This window comes from Felis catus, chromosome C1 (genome assembly GCF_018350175.1).
Source record: "Felis catus isolate Fca126 chromosome C1, F.catus_Fca126_mat1.0, whole genome shotgun sequence".
Lineage (NCBI taxonomy): Eukaryota > Metazoa > Chordata > Mammalia > Carnivora > Felidae > Felis > Felis catus.
In genome coordinates this window covers 70934972-70955809 of record NC_058375.1, presented here as the reverse complement: position 1 = coordinate 70955809, position 20838 = coordinate 70934972, and the positions used below count along the sequence as shown (strand labels likewise).

General features: G+C 41.8%; 2 protein-coding genes across 2 annotated transcripts in view; both read right to left on the bottom strand.

The window, feature by feature from the left end:
• Positions 1-2439, bottom strand: part of DNASE2B (deoxyribonuclease 2 beta) — a 65215-nt gene extending 62776 nt beyond the window's left edge. The window contains exon 1 of the mRNA XM_023258856.2: positions 469-2439. The gene's annotated coding sequence lies outside the window, so the exon portion shown is untranslated. The remainder of the gene's footprint in view (positions 1-468) is intronic.
• The window catches only part of SAMD13 (sterile alpha motif domain containing 13), a gene marked incomplete at its 5' end in the record, with an annotated part of 39939 nt that overhangs the window by 4854 nt on the left and 14247 nt on the right, over positions 1-20838 (bottom strand). Inside the window, one exon of the mRNA XM_019839087.3 lies at positions 12240-12351. Coding sequence (XP_019694646.3) covers positions 12240-12351 — 112 coding nt within the window. The remainder of the gene's footprint in view (positions 1-12239; positions 12352-20838) is intronic.

Below are 20838 nucleotides of genomic sequence, written 5' to 3'. Positions count from 1 at the left end.
TTAGAAATGTATGGGAAGAAAGATGAGGTGGGAAGAGAAAAGAGAAAGAGGCTAGGAAGAGAAAAAGAGTGGCCGTCAAGCAAGAGGCAAACTGGTTAATAGCAAGGAAGGACAAGGAATAAGTCAAAGAGAAGTCAATGGGCTTTATGATGGTGAGACCCTGCAACTAACTCAGAAAGCCATATTTGTGGTGGTGGTCTCCACCCCCTATACAGTGGAGAGGAAATGAAAGCTCAGTTTAGACCAGGAGACCGGCTAGAAGCCAAACTCCGCTGCTTCCTAGTGTCTTGCATTAACATCTGGCCCATTATTTCTTTCCTCTGGGAAATGAGAGGTTTGCACTAAGCTGGTTTCTGTCCATTCTGGTTTAACACACTCTCAGATTCCAACTCTGTCTTTGATACGCATCAGACTCACCAGCCTTATAGTAAAGTCTCCCTGTGAAAGAACAAAGCACAGACTCCTTACCAATGACGTGGAGGAATCTGATGAAATAGGTTTCCTTTTTCCACTTCGGTCTTCCCCCTCACATTTTCTAGAACTTTCTTTGTAACAACTCTCTTGCCATTCACTATCTGGCTACAAGTGGTGACCAATCTGAAGTTTCCCATTCCACTGCTTACAAAGGGTAAAAATGTTTCAGAGGAAGGGGGACTTGTTCTGGAGCCCAGGGATACAAATGTGGAAAAGCCTGTGTCCAGTATGGGGATCACATCAAAGAAGGAGGAGCGGAATCTTCTGGCCCTACCCATATGACCAGTGGAAAAATAGTCCCATGAGAAGTGGTCTTTGTCTTCAAAGACATTTTGAAAGCCACAGTGTGGCCTCTCAAACCATGGTTCCTCTTTCAAACAGTTTTTGTCCCTGCTGAAGTCCCCTTTATCTTCCATTTTGATGCGGTTTCCTCTGGACTTGTCATAGTTGTTGCGTTTCTTGGCATCAGACAAGACCGCATAGGCTTCTGCTACTTGTTTGAATTTCTCTTCAGCTTCCTCCCTGTTTTTTGGGTTCTTGTCTGGATGTACCTGAAGAGCTAACTGGTGGTAAGCCTTCTTAATATCAGACGGGGAAGCATTTTGAGGCACTCCTAGTACTTTGTAGTAATTCACCATGTTTCTTTAAAAGACCTTTCCTTTCTAAGACACAGAGTTTGTTTTCAGAAGAATTTCCATATAATTTTGGAAAGGAATATGGTGAACTACTCAAGTCTACACCAAGACCGTTTGAATCTCATCACATGGTTGTTGGGACAAACTCTCCTCTGGGGAAGAAATTCCTCTTTGGTGTCCTCTACAATTCCACCCTCTCCATCGGCCCTGATCCTGAAGCTCAATGTGGGGGAGTGACTATGAGCTCAACATTATCAGCCAATGACTCCCAGCTGATGCTGTGCTTGCCTTGCATTCCTATTGGTGGAAAATTTGAGATGGATAATATACATATTAGGAAGACTTCACCTAGTTTAAGAAACCAACACTGAGCAGCTTGTCTACAGGAAAAACAAAACAAAACAAAACAAAAAACTGTTTATGTGGCTCAGAAAGAAGTCTACCTTATTTGTTAAAGTAATAGTCAGAACCAAAACGGGTCTTGACCTTAAATCAGACACAAAATCCATTTTGGTTCATTGTGAGGGCTCATGCCTTCAGTGACTTAATGGGTATCTCTGTGTTATTTAATATGTGCTGCTGGCACAAAGTGGGTAATAAAGGGGCTCTATTACAAAAAAAAATCTCGTACACATTTCTGATGAAGGAAAAAGAATGAAACTCACTTCATCAACTGAGGAAACTGGGTTACAGAGATGTCTGCCTAGATTTAAAACAAAACAAAACAAAACCCAGAATAGATACAAGGAACAGAATTAGAAGTGAAGGCTTCCCATGTATGGTCAGATAAGGCTTCTTCACTTCAGCTATCTTTTAAAGTTAGCCTTTTTGAAACTTATCTCTGGACTTAAAAACAAAACTAAGTAGCAGCATCACAACAGGAAATGCTTTAAAAAATGACTTCGAGGCTCAAGTGTAGCAAGGCCTGTTGGTGGCTCTTTTTTCCAGGACACACAACTACACATTTCTCAAGATTTCCTTGCAATGTGGTATGACCATGTGACCACGTTCTGGCCAATGACAGGTGAAACGATGATGTGTTTCTATGTGCACCTGGCCCATAAAACCGCCTACGTGTGCCCCTCCTTGCACCTTACCTTTATGCCAACTGGATGTCAATGCCTGGATGATCCTGATCTTGCTGAAGATGACAAAGCCTCCATCAACCTGGGTTCTTGAATTATAGTGAAGGAGAACACTCCCAAGACCACCTTGGACTATTTACATGAATAAGAAACAAACTTCTAGTCGGGGTGCCTGGGTGGCTCAGTTGGTTAAGCCTCCGACTTTGCCTCAGGTCATGACCTTGAGGTTTGTGGGTTCAGGCCCCACATTGGGTTCTGGGCTGACAGCTCAGTGCCTGGAGCCTGCTTCAGATCCTATGTCTCCCTCTCTCTCTCTGCTCCTCCCCTACTCATGTGCGTATACGTGTGTGAGCTCTCTGTCTCTCAAAAAAATGAATAAACATTAAAAAAATTTTTTTAAAGTAACAAAATTCTATAATTATGCCATGACACATGTTTTCATCTACTTGGGACAGCAGTTAGTAGAATACACCACTTCTACAACTTCACCTTTACTTCTAGAACCTTCTATAATGTCACTAACCAGAAGACTACAAAATCCTGCAACACTTAAAAATCTAAAATTCTATCTCTCACTCTTCACTCTCATTACACCCACTTTCACATTTCAAATCCACTTTTTCCAAGGTTATGAGTCTCCTTCAGGCTCTTTCTTTGTATCAAGTCTGCACCCCCCGGTTGGCACTGGGAACCATTCTTTTATATGTCCTCTCAAACTGCTCTCTTAGGCTATTAGCCATCCACTGTGCCCATGCCACAAGCACCCCATCCAGGAGCAGTGTAGCAATCCAGCTTCTCTGACTCCTATACCTGGTGCAGCTGGGAAAAAAAAATCAAGATGCTGTGAAGATGAAACATTAGATGTGGGCACTGTGCCGGTCTCAGCTGGGTCAGTAAAAGTCCTCAACAGTTCTGGGTATCCTCAATCAGATCTCTCTCCCATTCCCCATGGTGGTCGCTCTTAACGGTCACTGCTTTCCTCTAGTTCCTTACTAAACCTCTCCCCATCCTGTCCACTCCAAGCACAGGAGCTTGCCTCTTGTTTAGCAAAGGAAATAGAGACTGTCAGGAACTCCCTTACTGTCCCTGGGGACAAGGGCCATCTTAGCTATATCGGTACACATCCTCACCTATGTCCCTGGAGCACAGGAAGGATAGAGGAAGAACAGGAAGGACAGGGGAAGATATCCCTGTCTTGCTCAGAATTAATCCCTTCATATTCTTTTTAAAACAACAAAATAAAATATCTGAATATCTTATCGACCAAACTGAATGAAGTGAACCACGTATATTATGGCCGACATTATATATTATGGTAAAATATATATAACAGCAAGTAGGCCATTTTAATGAACTGTTTTTAAGTGTACAATTTAGTGGCATGAATGTATTTACAATATAGTGAGATCATCGCCACCATCTATTTTCTAAACTCTTCCATCACCCCAAACAGAAACTCTATTAAGCAGTAACTCCCCCTGCCCCCAGTCCTTAATAGCCTCTAAGTTGCTTGGTGTCTCTATGAATAATTTGCCTGTCTTAGATATTTCATATAAATGGAATCATACAATATTTAATTGGTTTATGTCACTTAGGAGAGTGTTGTCAAGGTTCATCCATATTGTGGCATGTGCCAGAACTTCATTCCTTTTTATGGCTGAATAATATTCTGTTGCATGTATATACCACGTTTTGTTTATCCATTCATCTGTTCATAGACACCTGGGTGGTTTCCACCTTTTGGTTGTTGTGAATAATACTGCAGTGAATATTTGTGTACAAGTATCTATTTGAGTCCCTCTTTTCAATTCTTTGTGGGGAATTATTGAGCCATATGGTAATTCTATGCTTAACTTTTGAAAAACTACCAAACTTTTCTACAGCGGCCGCATCATTTTATATTCCCACCAGCAATACATGAGGGTTCCAATTTCTCCTATCCTTGCCTTTCCATACTCTTTGATCTCATCCTTTTCCTTATCCTCAGGGAGTTTGCTTTATTTAACTGTCCTCAATTTCACTGAATTTTAACCTGTCTAATTCTTTTGGCTACTTTCCTGCATGTAAATAAGTTTGAGTGTCTCCTCTCTCTGAAAAGAGCTCTCATGTTATATACCGCCACCACCCCTACCCCCACCTACTGGTTCTCCCTCCACTTGCCTATCTCTTGTTCATTCCTCAGCTTGGAGGAAAGGGTCCTCCACCTCAATAGTCACCAATACTCCCCCGCCCCCAACTCCACTGAAACCCCACCATCATTCGCAGACTCCACTGGGGCTTCACCTTTTTGAGGAATTTGACCTTGTCAATCATTTCATTTTTCTTAAAACTTCCTCCTTCATTGGTTTCTGTACAACTCCTCATTACTGGTTCTCTCCTCACCTCCCTGACTTCTCAGTTGCTTTTCATAGTTGCCTTTTTTTGTCCCAACAATTAAAAACCTTGGTGTTCCCCAGGGTGCTGACCTTGATCTTTTTCTCCCCCTCCTTCTATATGCCTCTCTCATGCTCATCCTTCTTATGACTGTTGATGACCTCATATCTCTGCCCCTAGGTCTTACTCTTCCCTTGAACCATCTGCTAGATATGTCCACCTGGAGGTACTACAGGCCTTCAGATTTAATGTGTCCCAAACTGTGCTCATTTTAGCCCTTTTACAACTTACCTCCCACAAACATCCTAGTTAATGGCACCACTTTACAACCCACCCAATCTGGAAACTTGGCAGTCACCCAAGTCCCGTTCTTTGCCATCTGTGGGCAGTGAGCTCGGTCTTGGGTTACAGCAGAGAACAGAGATGGGACAAATCTTCATCCTCTATTGCCAATGATCCACTAAATTCTTCTGGCCATCTTCCCATATTTTCGAAGCCATCTTTTCCTTTCCCCAGTGGAATTATTACAGCCAGCTTTCCCACCTTCCATCTAGTTGTCCTCCAAGCCACATTCCACATTGCCACCAGACTGATCTTTCAAAAACACAAATCTCATCCTGGCACTTGCTTCCCACTTAATATCTTTCCATGGTTTCCCAGTGCCTTTCAGGTGAAGTCTTCCGTCTGCCAGGCAAACCAGACTGTCTGTACCCTGGACCCCTGTTTATCTTTCAGGCTTATCCCTTGATGTTCCCTGCTCCACACCTCTAACTACAAGGTACTTGGAATTCTCAAGATAAATCATGCTTTTCTCGTGTCCTCATGCCTTTGTATTTGATCTTCCCCTGCCAGGAATATTCTGTGCTTCCTTCAAATGGTTCCCACACCTACAATCATTTCAGGTGGTTTGTTAAAGTAAAATAATACTTGTAATGATGAGCACTAATTACTTCAACAGTTTTATATTTATTTTAATAAGCCTTAGAAAAAGCTACAATAACTATTGAAACAACTGAACAAGTGAATGAGACAAAGAAGCACCATGAATGTACCTGGCTATGTGATAATGTCTTATAACTGGTCTCATTTCAAATAAATGACTTAAACAACCATTTGGGATTTGGGGTTTATAGAAATATATTCTATTTCAATCAAAAATTCAAATGGTTTCTTCCTTATCGGTTTTGCTTTCAATTCTCTTGACTATTTTCTTATTGTTAGCATCATCCACTGACTTTTTAACTATTTCCCAAATATTCGTGGACTGGAAGGACACAGCGGCAGAATCTGAGTTGCCACTTCCTCTGTTGATTATGTTATAAAATATTTTAAGCATTTCAGGAGCCTCCAACTGTAAAGAAATTTAAGGTGTCAAAGCACCTTAAATATTTTCAGTAGTTGGTATTATAAAATGCTTAAAAAGTAATAAAAGTGATTTCTAATTTGTGGGGACTTAACTAATCTAACTCAGAGCTGAATGTACCATGGAGCCAGTGAAGCTTAACTTTTGCCTTAGTAATTGTGTATTCATATTTCCTGATTTTTCTCCACAAGGAGGGCTCTTAAAATTGTAAAAAGCTTCCCAAAACCTAGATTGGTCCTGGGTCTAGTTAGAAATATCCACCAGAATCACTACAGTTGAAATCCATCTGGCAATGACTTCGGCCACTATGCTCAGAGTTGCTCTGATTGGTCTCCCTACTTGACTGCTCCATTTGGAAATAATGTTATTTGGCAATTTGTAGCAGTGAGAATTTGTATTCATATTTGTTAAGTCAGTGGCTTCAGAAAGTTAGCAAATAGCCATCTGAAAAGAAATGCATTCCAAATGAATGGTTTAAACAACCAGTTGGGCATTTCAGAGTAAAATACTGCTCTTAGTCATGTGGTTTGGGGACAGTGAGGAGATAATAGAGTAAAATTAATTTGTCACCATGAATTGCACATTACATTGTTATGATACTCTGAGGAAAAAAAAATCTCAGTGATACATATTGTTCTAGAAACAGAATCACCGATGTGACTCGCTTGTAAGCTTGAGGAACCTGAACAATATGAATTATAGGACACTGATTGAGTGGCAGTCTGCTGTCTTCCAACTCCTTCATATATAATGTGACTATGTGAGTCAGACAGACAAAGACACGGAGGTGTAGTGACTACATGACGAGCGGCAGAGCTGGCTGTGACCCACATTAGGGTCCAGTCTGAGTGGTGATGAACCGGACTGCTAGAATTCCTTAAATGGCAACTAAAAGCACTCTCAGTAGAAATGGCTTCATACTGGAGAATGGTGCTCATTTAGCCTTCAGAGTCTGACAGAGTAAACCTTATCCCAAATGTTCTGTGAGGGAAGCGGAGATGCTTTTGAGTAAGATTAGTCAGAGGGTTCTCTTAAAAACTAATGCTAGGAAAGTAAAAGTCCTTTAACTTCATAAGTACCTTTGACTCTTGAAAACCAGGCAACTTGTATCTAAGGGCAAGTGCCATATCATCTAGTCACCAAAATTCAACACTGTATACCCAGTATCTCAAGTGGTTTTGTGCTCTGTGCTGTGCATTGAAAGCATGCTTCATCAAGGCCAGTTCTAAACGAATACCTGACTATTAACGCAGCAGCTTGAGCAATATTCTGCTTGTTTACATCAATGTTCACTTTATAGAAACCTGTGTCCTAGAAAGGGCAGACTCTTCAGGATCCTCCAGTGATCAATATCAATCAGGAGAAAAGAAACTTGGAGTCACGACTCTACTAACACTCTTCACCACAGCGTGAGAGATCTGTCTGCCAGAAGACACCTGGGAAAATAGTCACCACACCGTGGTGTCCATAGGAAAGAGAGCACTGACAGAGTTGTCATCACTGTGTCCTCCACTAAGGACTCCCACTGCCTGCTGTTCTTACAGGTCAGTGAACCCTCTGGAACACTATGTTAATGGGGCCAGTGAACCAAGGAAGAGTGAGTGATATCACTGGTCTTAAAGGGGACTGACCAGAACAGTAAACAACCTGAAACACACATACACTATTGACACTGGGTCATCCTGGGTGGGGCAAGGGGCTAGGCAGGGGCTTAGACCTTCCCTCCGGACAGTTCTTTTGGCTTACACAGAAGGGTCAAAACAATTTTACAGAAGAAAACTTGATAGAGATCACTGTACCAGAAGGAAACTTAATGGAAACCATTGTCATGTGGCAGCGCAATGTGTCTGCACAGGGAAAAGGCAGTCATGCAAAAATCACCAGCTTAACCAGATGCTTCATACCCCAGGAACATGGGACACCATTTCTGCCCTTTGGACAAACCTTACTCAATGACCTGACATCTTCCAAGGAGGCATGCTACTAGAAAGCCACATCTGTGTCTGGTTGCCACAGCAACAGAATATCCAGTATGGTACTGTGAGACCATATCACGAAGATGGATATCTGAAAGTCAGCCCAGCTGAAGGTGGACATGTCTGGCATCAATGTCACTATTTTAGCCAGCGCTAAGTTCTGATCACAGTTCTGGAGGCTGGGAGTGCTCACAGTGCCAGCATGGGCAGGTTCTTGGTGAGGTCCTCTTCCTGGCTGCCAGGTGGTATCCTCTTGCTGTATGCTCACATGGCAGAGAGAGACAAGCAAGCTTTCTGGTATCTTCTTTCCAGGGCACTCATCCCATCATGAGGGCCCTATGCTCATGACCTCATCTAAATCTGATTATTTCCCAAAGCCCTCCTAATACCATCACATTGGGAGTTAGGGTTTCAACATACGAGTTTCGGGAGGGGCACAGACATTCAGTCCATAACAGTCAGCCATGAAACTAAGCTCCCCACATTATTGACAACTGTACTATCCTTTCCAGACTTGCTCTTTCCAAAGTGGTTTAGAGGGTACTCTCCAGTCCTGTCCTGCTACTGTCCAATGGCAGAAAAGCTTTCTCCCAGGAGATTTCACACTATGGCGCTTCTTATTGTTTATTAGCTGCTGAGACCTGGAAGATGTACCTGGAAGGGACATGTGTTTGAGCTGGGGGTGGTCTCAGTCTTCCCATCTAGGATGAACTTGGAGAGTGACTGCTGACTTTTGAGGTTCACTGCAGGAAGATCCTTGGAGGTGAAACATGAATCCTTCTTCTTCTTTTTATTTTTAATTTTTTAATGCTTATTTATTTTTGAGAGAGAGAGAGAGAGAGAGAGAGAGAGTCCAAGTGGGGGAGGGGCAGAGAGAGAGGGAGACACAGAATCCAAAGCAGGCTCCATGCTCTGAGTTGTCAGCACAGAGCCTGATGCAGGGCTTCAACCCATGAACTATGAGATCATGACCTGAGTCAAAGACGCTCAACTGACTGAGCCACCCAGGTGCCTCAACATGAATCCTTCTGAGGCATGATGATGGAAGAGGCAGGCTAACATAGTAAAGGATCCTGATCCTCAGTTCTCATGGAAATCACAGCAGCTACTTGTCTTATCAGCGGGGCCTGACCAGTGATTCCCTCCTTTTCCCTTCTTCTACCTCCTTTAATGACAGGAGGGAAGATGACAATAATTACATGCAGGAGGAAGACGGGGATTACTTCCAGAGAATAATTCAAGGCAGACTCTTTCCAACCACCCTTCCATGAGAATGAAGGAACTCGAGCTTCTAGACCATTTCTCAGGCTCCTGAGTTGGGATCAGCACAGTAGCAAGATGATGCCCTTTCCCCCTTGAAGGACTTCTGAATGAAATGCTTTGGGAGAATTTGTTCCCTTTTGCCTCCCGGTGTTGCTGGTACCACAGTGATGTCATCCTTGGGAGAAAGGGCCTGCTCCTGGGCCAAACTCAGAGCTGGCCAGCTCCATTCTCAGGTCCTGCACAGAATCTGGAAGGCCCAAAGGACACCCCCCTCTGCCCCCAGTCTGGGACATCTGCCTCCGAGGAGTCTGAGTAAAAGTGCAATCTGAGAAACACTTTTGGGCAGCTGGGAATTTGGCCAAGAGACCTTTTAGCTAAGTCCTTTTTTTGGTTAACCTTTCACAATATTGTTTAAATTTAATTTTAGAAGGGAGTTATTCAACTGTAATGACACAAATGGATATCACTCCATTAAAACCGAAAATAAAATATGTTCCAGCCGATCAGCCTTCGCTTTTCAACCTGAGCTATTCTCCCCCACAATTTTATTATAAAAATTTTCAAACATGAAGTTGTAAGAATTTATATAGTGAAAACCCTTATGACCATCACCGAGATTCTACAATTAACATTTTCTATACTTGCTTTATCATGTCTGTCCATCTACTCATTCCTCTCTCCAACTGTCAATACATATTTGGTGCATTTCAAAGTAAGTTGCATAAATCAGTATATTTCTCTAAATATTTCAGCTTGCATATTCCAAATTGTTTAATTTTTTTATAGTTCTTTTGATTTTGAAGTAAAAGGTAGACGCTATGTAACACACAAATCTGAAACATCATAAACCTGTGCATATGCAGTGCATCTACTGATGCGTATACGTATAATCCAAACCCTCATCAAGACACGAAATGCTATCATCACCCAGAAAGTTCCTTTGTGCCGCTTTCTAGTCATTCTCCACTCCCACCTATCCAGAGGCAACCACTGTTTTAATTCTTGCTATCAATGATGCATTTTCCTGTTCTCAATCTTTATCTAAATGGAATTGTGACGGTCTGAATGTTTGTGTGTCTCCCAAATCATATGTTGAAACCTCATCTCCAGGGGGTAGTAAAGGTAATTGGTAATAGTGTTAGGACGTAGGGCCCTTGAGATGTGATTATAAGGATTAGTGTCCTCACAAAACGAGCCCCAGAGAGCTCTCTCATCCCTTCCTCCATCCAAGGACACAGCTAAACGACAGCTGGCTAGGAAGAGGGCCCTCATTAGACACCCAGTCTGCAGTCTCCTTGATCTTGGAATCCCCAACCTCTAGAACCATGGGAAATGAATGTTTGTTGTTTATGCCACCAGTTTCTAGTATTTTCGTTATAGCATCCCAAATGGACTAAGATAGGCACTCTTCAGTATGAACTCCTATGTGAGGGTTCTCTTACTCAGTGTGATCCTTTGAGACTCATCCAAACTGCTCTACATTAGTAGTAGTTAGTTTGTGTTAGTGGATGGTATTCCGTTGTGTGACTATACTACATTCTCCTACTGATGGACAGTTAGGCTTCCAGGTTGGGACAGTTATGAATAAAGCTACTGAGAACAGTTTTGTACAAATCTCTTATGCACATATGCTTTCATTTCCCTTGTGTAAATTCTCAGGAATGAAACTGCTGGATCATGGGGTAGATGTCTGAGTATTTTACACCGCCACCAACACTGTAGGAGAATGTGTTTGTTCTACATCCTCATGAACATTTAAATTTATTGATCTTTCTAATTTTAGCTATTCTGATGAGTGTGAAGTGATTTAAGCAGCTGTTTTGGCAAATTTTCCAAATTAATGACAACAACAAATAGACACACATACAAACACACACACACACACACACACACACATATGTAGAGAGAAAGGAGGGAGGGAGGGGGAGAGAGAAAGAGACAGAGATTAAGAGAGAAAGAGGGAGAGACAGAGATCAGGTTTGAAAAAAATATTGAAGGAGATTTAGAGATTTATATATTAATATATTAGAAAAGTTTACGTACCCAAACCCAGCGTAGAGAATAAGAGATGGCTAAACAGATATGGAAAAAGCAGCCAGACACATTCTTCAACTTATAATTCTATCAATTATATTACAATACTTAAAAAGTAAATTTAATGCTTAGAAAACTGCATCCTTCACTGATTGGGAGATAGGATCTCTGTTTCCCTGCAGGGCTGGTCTGGTGTAGACCAAACATGTCCCCTCAATTTGCTTCCTCATGGTCAAGGCCCTTTGAGCATCATCCCTACAGAGCTGGCACAGCCTTAAAAATGGAGTCCGAAATCATGTAGACAATGGAGAGAGGCCCTGCTTCTCTTTCCCTCTTTCCAATACCAACCCTGGACCTGAGAGAAGAGAATTAACAATATGGGGGCAAAAACATTGCACAGGGCCTACCCCAAGCCCTGTGCATACACAGTCCTTTAATCTTTACACCACTACCCTACTGAGTGAGGCATTGATGGCCGCATGTTGTGGACATGAAAGCAAGACTCAGAGAGATACAGTAACTTGCCCAAGGTCACGCAGAGTTTAACTCTAAATCTGTACTCTTTCCCCTCTACCTTGCTAAGCACCCAGAAAGCAAACTGGAGGGGGCTTACTAGCTCAGTTGGTGCTGAGGCCAGTAGTACATGGTGCTGCATGTCTCTAGTCAGATCCATCCCTCATTTTCCTTTCTTTTCTGTCTTCTCCTTTCCAGGGTGTCTGTGTTGAAGGGAGGGCTGTCCCATCTTTCAGAAGATGCAGATGTAAATGAGCTTTAGCCCTCCTTCCTGCAGCTGTGACTATGTCCCAGGGCTTGGGGCTTCCTCTGGCAGGAAGGAATCATTAGCTTGTCACTTTCCTTCTGCCCTTCCCCACCCTCCTCAGTATCTTAGGGTCTGGTATGATCAGCGTGTGATGTGGAGGACACACACAGACTCACAGATCCCTCATTGCTCACTGGTACTCTCCCCCCTCATTCCCTGTGCCCGCTGTGGGGAACAGGTAACCGTGTTCATTTGTGTCTCTCTAGACCAACTTACCTGCTCCTGAAAAGCACTAGCTTGCTCCTCAAATCCCGCTGTTCGAAAATAGTTGACGACATCCATCACAGCCCAGTCTGCAGGGTCTGGTGGCCTCCCATTCTCCATGGAACTGCAAAACACAAATCCGGACATTTGTCATGGCAGAACATGCAAGAGTGAGTGACCGGGCTCACTTACTCAGACTCCCAGGGGCGGGCCCCAGCCAGCTTGCTAGAACCATGGCCCTCTCTTCCCTCAGAGGCCCAGATCTTAGTTTACCTCTCTCAGGACCATAATCATTCTTGTGTTTCTTGGGTTCAGGAGATCATTACTCTTGGCTCAGTCATTGCTTTCCTGATAAACCATTAGACCCTTCATGAGTGGTTCCATGATTTCTGGCAACTCACAGAATTATATTTATACTCCCGGATTACACACACTAGGCCCTGTACAGGATGGCCCCACATACCTGTCTTTTCCCATCTCCTACCACCTTCCCCATTCCCATCCCCACACACCCTCTCTGCAGCTGTGAAACTACAGGGCTAAAGCCATTCCCCAATATGCTGTTCCCTTCACAGCTCTGTGCCCTTCACATGCTTTTCCAGCCACTTACAATGCCCCCTCATTTGTCTCTACTTGACAAAATCTGCCATTCCTACCTGGTTCCACCTAGTTCCCATGCTACCTCCTCTGTGAGGCATTTTCTGGCTCCCCCAGGAAACTGTTTTAGTTATAATCTCCTATGCACTTGAGAACTCCATTCAAATTCCATTGTGGTACTTTCCACACTGGATTATACTCTCTGCTTACTGGACAGTCTCTCCCATCAGAGTGGGAGATGAGGGCTAGGAATATATATCTGGGCCTGAATCATTTTAGTATTCTTAGTGTCAAGCATGTATTAGGAACTCAACCAATGTGCAAATGACTAGACAATGATCTAGTCAATGTCAATGACTAGACAATGATCAAGAATCTGAAAGGGTCTATGGGTAACCTGCCTCAGTGGATTTAGAAAGGAGGGATAGGAAAAGTAGAATCGCAAGAACTAGCTATTACTGTGACTTTGCCTCATTTCTGTTTTAGGAGTATTTGTCTGGATTTCTCTACATCCCATCCAAAGTGATTCTTCATCTAATCGCATTGTTTCCCTGCTTAAAATCCATCAAAAGCTTTCCATTGCCTTTGAGAAAAATTTCAAATAGCTTAACTTGGCTTGGGAGATCCTCAGGACAAAGCTCCTGCCAGCTCTCCAACTAGGAATATACTAATGAGCAAACAGACATGGTCCTTACTCTCGTGGACCCACAGTTCTGTGGGGGTAGACACTGATCAGTAATCATACAACTAAATGCACAGCTAGCTGTATGCTATGGAGGACAGGTACACTGTGCTATGACAGTTTAAAGGGCAAGAAGATACTTTCCTGTGGAAGTTTCTTTTGAGGTAAGGTCTAGAAAGCAGCCAGAAGTTAACTGTATGAAGTCAGGTGAAGATTATTTCAGGCTCTTTCATAGGAATATATACAGTCAGCGGAGCTATGCAGATCTTGGAGGCCACATCGAGGATTCTGGATTTTTGTCTATGAGCAATGGGACTTGGTAAATGGTCTGATATAAAGAGGGTGACCAGATCAGATTCGCATTTTGAAAAAGAGAATTAGAGAGGAGCCAGAGGGGAAGAAGGGGGTGCCAGTGAGAGGTGGTCTACTGGAGTCATCCAAGCAAAGTCATGGTGATCCAGACTACAGTGGTGGCTATGGACAGGAGAGGAAGTGTGTGGATGTGAAAGATTTTTAACCAAGAAAATCAGCATGACTTAGTTGTGGACTAGACATAGAGAATGAAGGAGATGGAAGTGTCATGGAACTGGAAGGACAGTGGTAACTTCTCTTAGATGCTACTGCTAGGTTTAGTTGGACACACTGAATTTTGAGTACCATCTATATACAAGCAGAGACTGAATGTGGGATATGTGTCTGGTGGTCAAAGCAGATGAGTGGGCAAGAGGTATACATTTGGGAGACAGAAGCATTTAGAGAGTAACTGAAAACTTGGGAGAGGGTGAGAAGAAAACTGGGCCTAGAACTAACAACATGTAGCACAAGTTGAAAGCATTCATGTTACTTTTAATGGAAACGAAACTGCGCAGACTTTGGGATTCCTGAAAACATTCAGATATTCATAAGTCAAGCTGTACATCTTCCTCATCCCTAGCATAATGGTTTGCCCATAGTAGGAACTTAAAATATTTGATTAAAAAACCAAAATTCTGTCTTAAGAAAAGACAGCCCTTAATCAATGGCACACATGATCAATGATTTATCAACACAACACTTGATTTAAAAAACATTTAGAGACAATGCTTGCTAGTTAGTAGTGTTTTCCCTTTTGGGCTTAGAGATTGTGAATCTATAAACACTGCATGCCCATGTACACATGCACTCATATACATGCATGCTCACTACGTGCACACACACACACACACACACACACATACACACACACACCTTCCTACCATTTAACAGGCAATATACACAGAGAAAAAGCTACTTCAACCTAACCTTGGCAAACATTAACTATGTATTTTAAAGTCAAAGCTAAATGTTTTTTTAAAACATTGTCCACATGCTGGGATTTTCCATCATCCCATTAATGTACACAATCACGAGCTGACAGTGGACACTCCCTTTAAGGTACCATTTTTCTTCCCTCTCTTGCTTAAGGTGGGTTTGAAGAATGTTTAGAAAGGAGTTCATTTTCCAACAAATCTTTTAAGTTTTCTAACGAGCTCACTTCTAGCAGTGAGCAGAAGTCCCATCAGATATACTTTTAAGTGCACCAGAAAACATCTGAATTCACTCTCCCCGTGGCTGACTTCAATTAACTGCCTTTCTTTCCTCATAAAGAATAGTTATCTAATTGTAATAAAAAAGCATGCTACGTTGTCACGTTAGGATGGGAGGCTTTCCTGATTCTTATTCTTCGGGGATATGACATCATCACTTCCATAAATGTGAAATATTCCTGAGTACTAGCAATGCAGCAGAGAACAAAGACTTTACAACACTGTGTGTGGGTAGCGTACCACGAAGAAGAGGAGCCATGGAGAACCGGCGTGCTTTCATATTTAGGGCAAGGGGATCCACACAGAAGAAACAAGCAGCATGAAACCAATCAGTGCATTTGGTGATGGATCCACCCTCAGTTTAGGCCTAGCAGCAAAAAGCCCCCAAATAACTTAGAAGAAAAATCACAGTGTTAGACTACTCACATCCCAAGAGGACAACCTGTCTATCTGCATCTCTTCAGCTCTCCTGCATCTGGCGTAGGTCTGAGGTGCACAGCTGATGCAGAGCAAAACGTTTGTGGACTAAGAACCAGAGAGTACATAGAGTCTGTAATACACTTTTTATACATTTCCTATTAACGGCCTCCCAGCTCCTTATCAACTGGCTAGTGTAATAACCTGTTTTTAGGAAACTAAGGCTTAGAAAGGTTAAGAAACTCACCCCAAACCACAGAGTAGATAAATCAGGAATGGATTCCATATATATTTCTTCCAAATCTGTGCTTTTCTACTCTCCTTAACTCACTGATGCAACAAAGATTTACTAAAAGCCTACTGACTTCTCAGTCCTAGATGCAAGGTTACAAGGATAGGAACACATAGTCCCTGCCCTCAAGAGCTAGCAATCTGATGAGGGAAGCAGACATGTAAACAGCTAACTCTAAGTAACACTAGAATTGAGAGGTGGGGTGCCTAGGTGGCTCAGTCAGTTAAACACCTGACTCTTGATTTTGGCTCAGGTCATGATCTCATGGTTCATGAGACAGATCCTGCATCTGGCTCTGCACTGACAGCACAAAGCCTGCTTGAAATTCTCTCTCTCCCTCTCTTTCTGCTCCTCTCCTACTCCTCTCCTCTCTCTCAAAATAGAATAAATACACTTAAAAAAAAAAAAGAGAGAGGGAGAGAGAGAGGTAAACAAGTGCTATTGAAGGCACACGTGCTGGAGGGCCCAGAAAGTTCTGCCTGACTAGGACACCTTAAGATTTTCAATGGAAATTTTGAAAGGCATCTCTTGCTCCAGACACATCCTAAGTTAGGCCTTGAGAGAGGATGGCTTGCAAAGGCAGGCACATGCAGGCACATGTTGTCACTTCAAGGTTGTTTATGGTAGAGTATGATGGATAATTTTGCTGGGCCCTTCCAGTGTTTTTGGCAACAGTTTTAAGAAGAAAACTGGAGATGATCAAGGGCAACATGAAAGTGGGGGCTGGGGGACCCGAAGTGCCAAGGCCACATGAAATTATGACTACATTTCAGACAATGGATTTAAGGGTCACCTCTTCCCACTAGGAAAGCCATACATCTCCTAAAGGACTGCTCTTTGTGGCCAAACTAAGACACTTTGTTCCCTTTTAAATGGACCATTCTCTCCAAATCTTTTCTTATAACTTGTGCATGTCAAATTCCAGAAGGAATTTAAATGGCGCTGTTTAAAACACCTCCCAGATGGTGGTCCCCATTGTGGCTGCTAATTTTGTGCTGATGAAATGAGATGGCAGATACAAAAGTCCCATTATCCATTTGATATTTATTATTCACTATCATCATAGCAAAAAGTTTCTTAAAATATAATGTATAAAGATGACAAATTCAGGAATATTTTTCCAGGCATGGGATGTTTAAAAAAATATATATTTATTTTAACTTATTACAAAAAACTAGCAAGAAATGAAGGGTAGAATTTTCTACAATCCCATCACTTAATCAAATCATTTAACACAGTCACCATTTAGTCCTTGTGTATATGGGTTAAGTACATCATACGTATATTGATAAAAATTATATCATGCGTGGATAATTCACACTGGGAAGCAATTATACCTTAATTAAACAATCACCTCACTTTTAAAGAGATCTAGAGACACAATCATTGGGACAGAAATGCAACACATAACAAATTTGGCACATACATGCAGATGGAGACCTTATTATAAGCTTTTTTCATGTTGGCACATTATAATTTTAAGTGCTGGCAGCATAAGTCTCCATTTCTCCTTTACACATTAGTGAAGGCAGGTAGAAAATAGCTGAATCCCTTTCTCAGAATCTAGCATGTGTGTATTTTATAGTACTCATGATATTCTCGATTCTGAGGGTTGGTCAGACCAAAAGGAAACTGTGCATAAATATAATCCATATGAGATTTCAAAACCCCATTATACTCATTAATTGCATTTCTGCTTTAAAGTTCAGAGCAAAAGCTATTTTAGACAGTAGTCAACGTAATATAGTAATATATTTATTTATATTTATACTCCTTTTATACAGCTAATTCTCAATGTTACTTATGTTTCCATTCAGAAATGCATTCTAACTTTGTAGTGCCTTGATCTTTATAACTTATTTTCAAAATGAAATTAAACTACTCTTTGCCCATATCTTAGAACAGCCTTTGGCTAAAAGCAATATAATTCTGATTATAATAAATTAATATTGATTTTTTTTTTTTTTTTTTGCCTATGACATATCTCACAACACAGCAACTAAATGAGCTTTAGTTTTATCTCTACTCCTTCTTCCCTCTCCCTTCAACCAAACTAGCAGGGATCTGGCTAAAAGGAAGGCCTAAAAAAAAAAGATGATTCAAAGTTTCTTGACAGGCCATTTTTCATTTTTTTAAAACTCTGATAAGTAAGAGTTGACTGCACTTAGCTGCAGCACATTCAAGCAATGAAAGCACTGAAAAAAACACGTAACTCTTCAAGCCTTCTGTATATTTCAAATTCTTTAGTTTTGCATTCAGAAATTTGATTCAAACGTAACTTTCCAGGCTTATTTCCCATTCTAAGTTTGTACTGAAATCCAACTGGGCAACATCCTGGATTTTCCCATATCCACAGTTTGGTCATGCCATTCAAAGCTCTGTTGGTTCAGCCGACAAAGATTAGAATCCTAATCACTTTTTAAAGGTACTGGTTAAACGTCCTATTCCTAATATCCCAAAGCTCTTATTCTAATCATTAATTAATTTTAACCTGCCTACTCTAAGCCAGGCACTTGATGAGCCTTGGGAACTCTGTCTAGCGAAGGGGAAAATCTCAAGTCAGCCAACTGATGAAAAGGGTTATGTGTGATCCCTGCCTTATTCCACAAGTGGTTAAGGAACAGGAGGAATCGACAGATGGAAGAAGGAGGGCAGAGAAGTAAAAGTCACCATGGCAAGGTGAGTCAGGCCGTGCTAGGTGTGGAGAGAGGCTTTGGGGGCCTGAATCAGAAGCAACACAGGAGCAGACCCCAGGGACAGACAGGGCATCTTCCTGTATTTCTTTCCGCTGTACTAGACTCTTCCTTCAGGCTGATGGCTCTCCTCCAAAATCACATGGCATTCTGTCTTTGACATACCTCTGCTGGGAATGTCTCCCCAGCACCTCACCCCACCTTTCCAAAAACAAGGGATTCTGTAACTGCCTCTTTCCCTACCTGTTCTCAACTTATTTGTACAAATAAAGACCTCTGAACAAGTGTAAATAAGGACACTCCTCTCAAGAGGACGCAACGAATTAATTTTTTATTCACTATCAGATACAATTCATGCCAAAATTCCCGTGAAACACAAACACACTTATGTTTCATATCCCAGTCAACACTAAAGACAACTGTGCAAGCACCACCAGACGAGCCTTCCCTCCCTGCTCTGAGCCACAGCCCAGAGGTCACTATTCCAAAGGACTTAACTATGGCTTTATTATTAGACAAGCTCGGCTTTCCTTCTGTAGGGATATCAGTAGCGTGCCAGAAACTAGGTAGAAAACAGCAACCCATCAGAGCCGCTAACGTATAAAAGATATATAATGCATGTGTGTGAATTTTGCTGGATTTGACTGAAACTCCTGTTGTTTTCATGCTTTAAATGATGACATGCTTGGCTGACTCTCTGGTTTTATGCATTTTATGCTTTTGAAATGTACACTTCTTTTAAAAATTTTTTTTAATGTTTATTTATTTTTCACACACACACACACACACACACACACACACACACACACACGGAGAGCCTGACGCGGGGCTTGAACTCACGAATGGTGAGATCAGACTTGAGCTGAAGTCGAACGCCTAACCGACTGAGCCACCCAGGTGCCCCTGAAATGTATACTTCTCTAAGGTAGTTGTTTGCAATGGACACAATACAAATAAACACAATAAACAAACTCAATTCTTAACTCAGGTTATCATTTAATTTAAGGGAATAATCAAATATTTGTCATAAGACACTAGGATTAAACTGAATTCTGTGCCCCCCCCCCTACCAATTCATATGTAGAAGCCCTAACCCTCAATATGATTGCATTTCAATATAGGGCTTTTAGTAGATAGGACAATTAAGATTAAATGAGGTCATAAGGGTAAGATCCTAATCCAGTAGGACTGGCGGCCTTATCAGCCAGCATGCATGCACTGTGGGAAGTCCACATAAAGACCAGGCACACAGGTCTTATCAGGAACTGAATCTGCTGGTACCTTGATTTTGGACTTCCCAGCCTCCAGAACGATTTCTGTTGTTTAAACCACCCAGTCTATGGTGTTTTGTTATGGTAGCCTGAGCCAATATGCCATCTGAGTATCATAGTGAACAGACACCATAAAATATTAAGGAATGAATTTTAGCTTCACTAAGAAAAATAAAACTGTACCAGTTACGAGTATCACTATTAACTCCCATATATTATTTGTATTCAAGAAACCATATAGCACCGTAACTTATCCCACCAAAAATATCTGCAGAAGGGTTACAACATCAGATCCTGATTAGAAAGGTTATTTTTTAAGTTTGAATTATGGGCTCAGTTTACCTCCCCTCCTATTCTCTTTTTTCTTCTTCCCTCCTTCTCACCATTCCTTCCTTCTTTCCTCCCTCTCTTCCTTCTTCCCTTCCTTTTCTCCCTTCCTCCCTCCCTCCCTTCCTTCCTTCCATCCTTCCTTCTTTCCTTCCTTCCAAACCATTAAGAAGCATTTGGTATTTAGCCACTTAAAATGTTTTAGGAGTTTTGTTTCCCCTGCTTTTAGTATAGAGGTATCTTACCATCATAATGACCCTCTGTTTCAGATTGCTATTCCCTGGAAAGAATAGCATGGTGGGAAACATCACTCATTGTGTTCACATAGAGTCAAGGAGTGTGGTTGTGGGGTCTGGGAAAGGTAAAAACAGACAAGAGGAGCCTAATGGGGAAAGAGGACCCAGGAACTACCCAGCAGATGGATATAATTTCCTCATGGCTTTCAAAGAAAATACATCTAAGGACTAGTGATTATTTATGGGGCACCACAAATGGACAGGATTAGGAGCAAATGAGCAAAAGCTGAAACCAGTGATCAGACACACAATTATTTCTATCAGTTTCCTCTTCCTCCTTTGCTAAGGAGCCAGGCAAGGGTTCCAGACAAATAACCAAGTATCCTATATCCCATTAGGTTATTTATTTAACCCTAGATGTGACTGCTTCCCTTAGAGATGGGGACCTGAATGGTGGATTGTTGTACACACAAGCATTGTTAGATAATTTTTATAAGGTTAAATAATAGTAGCCATTGTTGTTACTGTTAT